The 9,171-nt window shown below is 41.7% G+C and overlaps 1 protein-coding gene across 1 annotated transcript; it reads left to right on the top strand.

Annotated features, from left to right (window-relative positions):
• The first annotated feature begins 240 nt into the window (after positions 1–240).
• lto1 (LTO1 maturation factor of ABCE1) lies at positions 241–5,816 on the top strand. The gene is made up of 5 exons (XM_037794946.1): positions 241–614; positions 1,649–1,754; positions 2,045–2,115; positions 3,734–3,851; positions 5,348–5,816. The coding sequence occupies exons 1-5, from the start codon at positions 556–558 to the stop codon at positions 5,417–5,419; spliced, it is 426 nt and encodes a 141-aa protein (XP_037650874.1). The 5' UTR covers positions 241–555; the 3' UTR covers positions 5,420–5,816.
• Positions 5,817–9,171: the final 3,355 nt, after the last annotated feature.

Here is a 9,171-nt window from a genome sequence, read left to right as displayed (position 1 = left end):
TGAATATTGTAAACACTAGCCAGTCTGATTCACACTCCATACCAGCTGGTGGCGTCGTTGTTTGTTAACCGCCAATAAACCTCAAAGAAGAAGAAGAAGAAGAAGAAGAAGAAGTGTGTACGTTCGCCTCCAGACTGCTAGGGGGCAGCACCATCAGCAGCAGCGGTGCTGCTCTGATGGTGGAGGAAGCAGAGCCGGCTGGATGATGGATCAAGGCCTATTGAAGGAGGCTAGAACACGCGTCATATCTTAGATGGGTACCACGCATGCGCAGTAACGTCTGGTCTGCCCTCGTCGAAATTGAGCCAATCGCAACGCACGACCGCAGCTTCAGTTACACTGCGCATGCGTTGTACGCCGAGATCGATGTCCTCCCGTGACCTAACCTCCTTTAATAGGCCTTGTGTATTAACCGGAAGCGTTAGCAGCGGCTAGCAGCGGCCAGCCGCCCAGCGGGTCACATTCCTTCAGTGTGTAATAACGCATCTGTGTCACGGGGCTGTGAAACGGTAGAGAGCAGCGAGTCTACACGGTAAACTGGTCCGTTAAACTGACATGGCTGTCCGGTCTGGAGATGAAGACCTGTTTGACAGCATCCTTCTGGAGGATGAAAGGTGAGTCTCTGCTTGCTGAATGTTGTCTTACGCGGGGGTGGGGGGGGGGGCACGTGAACACCGGGGCCCGGTTCTTCATACGTGGTGACGGTAACCCGGTTATTGACATCAGGATGATCAGATAATTCAACACGAGTCTGCAAAAAGACATAAACCCAAACTAAAATGTGGAGCCAGATACGGCACTTGATTTAGCATTCAAATGGGAATTTGTCATTTCAACACTCAAACTTCACACTAAATTATTAATTGCAGAACTCACTTTAGATAACAACTGTTAAAGCTATTATAGTGGCTTTTAGTGAGGTTTCATTTTCATAGCAGACTTCTGGTTATCACTTAAAGCTGAAGTAGGCGAGATTGGAGCAAATATGATTAAAAAAAAAGTTATTTTTATAAAACGGTCGATGTATCGTGACAGTAGTACATGAAACAGGTAACCTGAAAAAAAATCATGTTCCTCTGTGTCCTCCTGTGCTCCTAACGCCATCTGCAAGATTTCACAGACCAGAGGAAAACAAGCAGTAAGAGCTGATCTGAGGTCTGCTGTCCATCTACCGTCTATGAGAGCCGGCTGTCAATCACTCTGAACTCCGATCAAATGGTCAAACTAGGCAGTGCTGATCAAATATGAATCAATATTATGTTACGTTAATGTCTATTTCTCTCCTCAAATGTTTTCAGAATCATCTTGTAGTGCATGGTTTAAATGTAAAATGAGAAAGTTTGTGACGCCGCCGCCATTGTGAAATCTGGTGAAGGAACGCCTAACTACCGGTCACATGACCGGAGCACAGCCAATAGGAACGCTCTCTCAATGAAATGACCTGTGATTGGTCAAAGTCTCCCGTCACAGGATAGATTTACTAAAGTCTGAAAACAGAGCCATGAGGAGGAGCAGAAGTCTAGTTATCTCTCAGGACACTTGAATTATAATATGCTGAAGGTTATTATGGAATTTATGCCCAATGATGCCAAAAATATACTGCCTACTGCAGGTTTAAAAGCACGTTCATGGTGGTTGTTTTTTTCAGATTCCGAGGGGAGGGCTACCGGGAGGGATGGGAGAAAGGGATCCGCCGAGGACTAGAGGATGGCCGCAGACACGGAGCCTCTCATGGGGCCAAGCTGTCCACTGAGGTGGGTGAGCACAGTCACTGGATTTCTATCCTGCTTTCATCTCAACACGCATGCTGTTACGTATCGTCGCGCCTTAACGTTACCCATCACACAAGACTATAGACGGCCAGGACACTGTTGACTTTGCTTTGGCAAAACTGCACATGTTTTACACGGGACATCTCTCTGTATGAATATGTTTGAACTTTAATAAGAACTGGTCCTGTGTCTGTAGCCGTTAAGTTAAACACGTGGTTAGTTAGACAGGGTTAGCAGCTGATTTCAATCTCTTGCCCTCTATCCTCCCGCAGATTTCCTTCTATTATGGTTTCGCCATCACATGGAAATGTCTCCTCCAACACGGTGCAGATGTCAAATCAAGGTATGGTCTCTTCAGACAAGATCATTATCTTTATCTTCCTCCATATTTTAGTTCAGCCCTCTGCTGGAGGACTTTAATCATGATTTTATAACCTACATACAGGGTGATAATGATTTAAATCCAACCTTCTTCTGCTTCACGTTAAGGGTGTTTTCACATATAGTCCTCTTTAAACGAACCAAACTCAGTCCTCTTAAAGTGGACCAACAGAAAAAGGGACTCAGTCTGGTCCACTTCAGCTCTGATGGGGGCCTCCAGTCCTCTCTCTGTCACACTATAGTTCCTGCCCTTCATCACTCTGCTGGTCAATGCTTTCCCTTTCAATGACATTTTTAGGGCTGACACAGGCGCTTCCACACAGAATACTGTCCAGTTTGCGTAGAAGGGTCATGTGTCTTTTATGTCAGCGGATTCCAGGCTTTTTCTCATTTTATTGCGTTACTTTGACGCGGCACTGCAGTGCGTTCCTAATGAAGCTTCAAGCTTCCATATGAACTGAAAATTGGAAACAAACCTCAGCGTTTCTGTGCGTTGACAGTTGCCGTTGTGTTCTGGAGAAGTGTAGTAGTTTCTTCTTCGGTCCAAACTACTCCTCGTCCACTTTAATTAATTCAGTCATTCGTTCATGTGTATTTCTGATTTATGTCTAGAACAACTTGACACACAGGGCTGAGCTGCATCTCAAATTAATCTTCAGGTTCACAGTTTTCAGATGATGTACACCACTTCTATGTGACATCTACTGTTGACCTGCTATCTCCCCCTAAAGACCCCCTGTACCCCCCCTAGAAAAAGACTAAAACGGCTCTATTGTAGGTCTCAGAGGGTTAAAGGGTGTGTTGTGTATTTGATCATAAATAGGTATTTAACCATTCAGTGTGAAAATGATTTAAGTACTCCCTCCAAGAAAAGGAGTCATTTGTATCTTGGTGACCGCTCAGCTAAGTTTCAAGTTGATTATCGTCATAAGAGCAACAATTACATCGCAGCAGTCGTTGGCAATGAGAATCTTAGATCTCAGGCTCCCTCCAACAATGTTCATTAAATAATGTATAAAAAGAAAATCGGACAAGTACAAATGTAAATCTAAGACATACAATAGTGCAGAAGTTAAAATATAGGGATAAACTATAAAAATAAAATCTATTTGTGGTAGACAGTAATTTGCAAAATGAGTAAGCTGTAATGTAAACAGGGATGTAGTAAATGTATATGCATAATGATAAAGATGATGAATAAGTCTGTACCTTCATAGGTTTGGGTGACTTGTTACAGATCAATTTGAATCCAACTTTGAAGAACAGAAAAGTCCACTTTTGTGTCAAATCATCAACAATCAGATGAGGCTAACTCAGTGCTCCATGGACGACGAACAGGACGCTACAGTGTCAGTAATATATCAGAATAGGCTGTGTTCCAGATATATCCATGCAGGGAATCGGCCTCATTCTTTGGGGATTATCAGATGGACGCTGCGCTGAAGACCGACTGGTGTCCTTTTAGAGAAGCGTTTACTGATCATGGAAGTGACTTGTTTATGAAAAGTCCTGAGATGTATTTGAAAGCCACAGTGAGTGTCCCGTTTGACAGTTTTGTGTCTGTCTGTGTGTGTCGACAGAAAGCGTCTGAAAGTCCTGGAGACTCTCCTGGGTTTGATCCAAACCTCCCCTCATGAGGATCCGCAGTCTTTAAAGCTAAAGGAGCACATGGAGAAACTCCGTGCCAAGTTCAGACAGGTGGTGAAGAATGTCTCAATTCAATGTTCACTTTTCTGTAACCTAAGACACAGCACAAACAAACAACAGCTAGCAGCTTACATTAGCCTCCATACCATATGCTACAGTAGGTCACTGTGTATTGTCTATATATATCAAGAAACACGTTTGTTTGTCTTTATTTACTCATCAGTGGACAGTAAATCATTTCCTGTCAGTCATTCTGATGGTTTAATAGGAAGCAATAGGGGGCTGAAGCCGATCCCAGCTGACATTGGGTGAAGGTGGGATACACCCTGGACAGGTCTCCAGACTATCACAGGGCTGACACTTAGAGACAGACAACCATTCACACTCACGTTCACACCTACGGGACATTTAGAGTCAACAATGAACCTAACCTGCATGTCTCTGGACTGTGGGAGGAAACCTGAGCACCCGGAGAAAACCCACGCTAACACGGGGAGAACATTTAATACACAGAATTGTGTTTATTATTTGTATTTATTTCATCAGCAGCATAACCAGACATTGCAGTCCCAAAGCCAACCGCCTTTACAAAACCCTCTATTTCCTATGTGCTGCTACTGTGAGCTCCATTGCTGTTTTACCTAAAGGTCATAATGCAACATGGTTGGAGCGGACTGTAACTGAGCAACTGTATGTACGATACGATACGATACGATACAACTTTATTGTCAGTTTGCACTGAAATTCATTTTGCATCCATAGGCAGCTTAGTTTGAGAAAAAGTACACATACACAATAGACATATTGTTACCATAGACAGACAGACAAGTAAGACCCATCAGACAAAACAAACAAAAACACATCACCATTATTCATACATAACCCATTACAAAATGACCATCTATCCTCTGGATTTACATGTCTTCAGCAGCACATTAATTATTATTTAGCAGCAAGATGGACTGATGGACAAAAGCGTTCTTTAGCCTGATGCGGTTAAATGTCGGGACTCTAAATCGCCTCTTGGAGGGCAGAAGTTGATATTCCCCATTTAAAACATGTAAGGGATCAGAAGAGATGCTGTTGGCAAGTCTGAGCATACTCTTGTTGTGAGCTGCTTGAAAGGAGGCTGTCACAGGTTGGCCAATGATCTTCGCGCGGATCTTGATTTGGCTATAAAGGTAGTTGGTCCTTGTCAACAAACCTGAGCTACTAGATTGAAGTTGACCCGCAGACACCGGTTCAGCGACAGATGAAGGGCCGTCTCATGCCCTCCTGACAGAACAGATGAACCTCTATTTAAATCAGAGTTTTTCACTTCTAATCCATTTCTTCCATTTACGGACCTACAGTGTCCTGCAGTCAGTGCTGTACTTGAACACATCCTGTGCAGACATAGACAGGGCACTGAAGCTGCTGCTGCAAACATGCTTCTTTCACTACAAAGCCTGCATGAATGTCTTGTAACCAACGTGGCCTACTGCAGTTAACATGTAACTATCCTTATTGCACACCAGCTAACAACCTCTATCTGTAATCCTGTCCAGGTCTGCTCTATGCTGACTGTTCCCGCCGACTTCAATGCTTACATCAAAACTCCTGAGGGGACTTCTTTCTGAATCCCTCCTGATGAGGAGGCGCGTCCTGGTTTTCTGCAGTGATTGGTCTGCACCTGGATTCCTTCCAGGGTTCCAGAGTGTGGAACTGTGACCGTGTCAGTTCGACCAGTCATCTTTGAGAGAAGTCTTTGCCTTCACATTCTGGTGGAAAGGGCTGACATGAAGGCAAGTCCCACGTCCTCATTAAACTGGAAAATCTGAGGAGATGACTGCAGTCGCTGTTGAGCTTGCAGAGTCGGGAACGGAGTCCCAGTAAGACTCCACAAGAGAGAGATTGGTGTGTTTCTTCTCCTCTGACTGTGGGAAATGAGTGGATTTATTGCAGTGATGTTTAAGCAACTGAATTGAAAATCAAGAATGTAATAAACTGAACAGAAAACAAAGACACAAAATCACAGAACACAGTTTGCTCTTTGGTGTCTGAAGTGCCGTATTCTTTGGGAGGTTTGACTAAACTACAGTGACGACATAATTGAAGCAACTCATGCTACTATTCAGCAGTGGTGGGAAGTAACTAAGTACATTTGCTCAAGTCATTTTCACTTATTTGTTTATTTTATTTTGCACAATTTAAGACTACACAACATAAGAAAAAATAAATAAAGAATAGAAAGTAGTAGTAGTGCAGGAAGAGAGAATAGAAAGTAGTAGTAGTGCAGGAAGAGGAAAAAAAAAACACTTGGCTTATCTGAAGCCTCCACCTAGAGACAAGATTAATATAAAGAAATAATATGACTGCATAATAGTGATAACAAACAATTAGAACAATATATATATATATATAATAACAATAACAATAAATATCTATATATATATATATATAAACAAATATGTGTGTAAGTGTATGGTTAGAGTTTGTGAGGAGGATATCGATTTAAATATCTACAAAGACTTCTGGGCAATCGTAACCAAACATAACATTGTGAGTGGAAAAAGTAAATAAAAAAGATAAAACAGATACATGGACAACTTGTGGAAAAGCAATTACAAAACAACAATTAAATGACCCTTTAAGCAACTTTTGAAACATTTGATAGATGAACAGTTTATTGATAGATGTGAAAAGCTACTCCATAATTTGGTACCCCTAAATCAGGGGTCAGCAACCTCTGCGGATTTTTAAAAATGGAAAAGAATACCTGTTTTTTTGTTTACATTTTCATTTTTATTTATCATTGTTGTAGGTCTATGGTACGATGGAGTATTAGGGCCACACAGGGAAAAAAAATCAATCTGAGATTTCGAGAATAAAGTCAGATTACAAGAAAGAAAGTCGTAATATTATGAGAATAATGTGAGAAGTTTATGAGAATAAAGTCATAAAGTAGTAATTTTACGTACTATTTTCTTTTTTTTCTCGTAAAGTTATAACTTCTTTCTCGTAATATTCTGACTTTTTTTCTCGTAGAGTTATGACTTTATTCTGGAAATCTCAGATGTTTTTTCCCTCAATGTGGCCACTAATACTCCGTAGTACATTTGCACTTTGGCCCACACTGCATTAGATTTATATATACTATATACTTAGACTATAAACTGTGTTACCTTCATCACAATGTTTAAATGTTTTGCGGCTCGAGACAGATTTTTTTATTTTTTTTTTTGTCTAAAATGGCTCTTTTGATGGTAAAGGTTGCCGACACCTGCCCTAAATGTTATAGAAAATTGACCTCTACTAGTTACAAATTTAGGAGGATGAAGATCTAGAGATTGACAGGTTGAGTAAGAATGAACCTGAGAATTTCTTTTAAAATAGGTCTTGAACTGCTCAGGAATATTCCCACCCGAAAGTATCTTATGAATTAAAAACACATATTTGAGATATATTGATATCAATAGTAAGATTCTGGAATTTCTGAAATAGAGGAGCAGTGGAGATGTGTGACTCTGATCGAGTTGCAATCCTAACAAAACAAGTTTTTAAACTTCCTGCTGCTCTGTCCTCCAGTTAAATATTGTGTTTTTCACGCCACTACATTTATCGGACAGCTATATTTTAGTTTGTGGAAAGATTTTGCATTTGAAGAGCTTCAAAAATAGATATGACACATTGCTACAGATAAACTTTCAACGGGGTCACTCAGTGTCCAGTTTATTAGGTCACCACCCCGCTAAATGAAGGTCATCATCACAGCTGAATCAACTGCAGTCATATCCTTTAATGTAGTAAGACGTTACAGTACACACTGTAATGTGTCACTATGGAAACACTGGCATGGATAAGTCTGTCAGCTGTGATGAAACACCGTGTTCTTTAGGGCAGCAGGATGTTAGTGAACAAACTTTGGACATTTAGAGAAAATATCATCTGACTGATAGAAATTCCCAGATAGCTGTAATGTACAAACAATACGAGCAGCCAGCCACTAGAGGGCGGTGCTGTAATTCAGTGATTACACCATAATCACAAGCTCTGGCCCTGAAAGTGAATATAGTAAATATGGTGTGGAGCAGCCCTGCATTGTCCTAGCAACTAAGTAACAATCAGTAAAAAGCCGCGTGCACGCACAGTTATGGCAAGTAGGTGAAAGCTGAAGCAGGATATCGCTCTGTAAACTGTGATGGATGTTTACAAAGGACAGATTGGCTGATCATTTTACCATCCACCTTCAAGTCAAGTCAAGTCAATTTATTTGTACAGCCCAAAATCACAAATCACAAATTTGCCTCGGGGGGTGAAAAAAATGTGAGAAACCTCAGGAAGAGCAACAGAGGAGGGATCCCCCTTCCAGGATGGACAGACGTGCAATAGATGTCGTGTGTACAGAGTAACAACATAATGAGAATACAATATAGACAATCCATATGACAAAAAATAATACATATAATGTGAACATATGTGAGAAGGTGGATCCAGGAGGATGTCAAGCAGCTTCCAGGTGTCACCAAACAGACAGAGCCAGAGCAACACGACCTCCTCTCAATGCCAAACAGGTAGAGCCAGAGCAACACGACCTCCTCTCAAAGCCAGATAGATAGAGCCAGAGAAACACGACCTCCTCTCCACGCCAGATAGATAGAGCCAGAGAAACACAACCTCCTCTCAATGCCAAACCGGTAGAGCCAGAGCAACATGACCTCCTCTCCATGCCAAATAGATAAGATAGATAGAGCCAGAGCAACACAACCTCCTCTCCACGCCAGGTAGATAGAGTGGGGGGGTTAAACCCGTCTGATCCTGTGTGTTGCATTTCCTCTCAGCAATGTCACCAAGTCTCTTTTACAAGTCTATCTTGATAGCATACACATGTCATATATTACCCCTGACATCATTCCTCCCTAAAGTGACTCTACTGAAAGAAATGGTAATGATATATCCACAGTCCTTGTTCTGTGCAAAAAATGCAATCAAAAGTTCACCTGAAGCTCACATGATGCTTCAGCCGTCTGAGTTACACAAAGCATTTGCTTTGAGAGTGCTTTTAGTACCAAGTTCCGTCTTTGTGTTTCCTTGCTGAGGCATCTACTGTACGTCGTGGTGGTCCCATGTACTGTAAGTTTGTTGCCGGTGACTGGTAATAAATCTGCACACTATTTATTCAGTCAGCCCTGAATGACTGTAAACTAGCAACGAGAATGGATTTGGATGTTTCCACTGTAACTTACCGGGCGCTGCGTCACCGCTTGTTGGACTGACAGGCTTCTAGTGACACAGACGCACACACAAAGTTCATCCCCACCAGAGACTGCAGTGATTGCTTATTAGAAATCTTGTAAGTTGTTGTTTTACTGCTTAATAAGAAAGTAGAGAT

Source organism: Sebastes umbrosus, chromosome 2 (genome assembly GCF_015220745.1).
Source record: "Sebastes umbrosus isolate fSebUmb1 chromosome 2, fSebUmb1.pri, whole genome shotgun sequence".
Taxonomy (NCBI): Eukaryota; Metazoa; Chordata; class Actinopteri; order Perciformes; family Sebastidae; genus Sebastes; species Sebastes umbrosus.
This window is presented reverse-complemented; position numbering and strand designations above follow the sequence as displayed.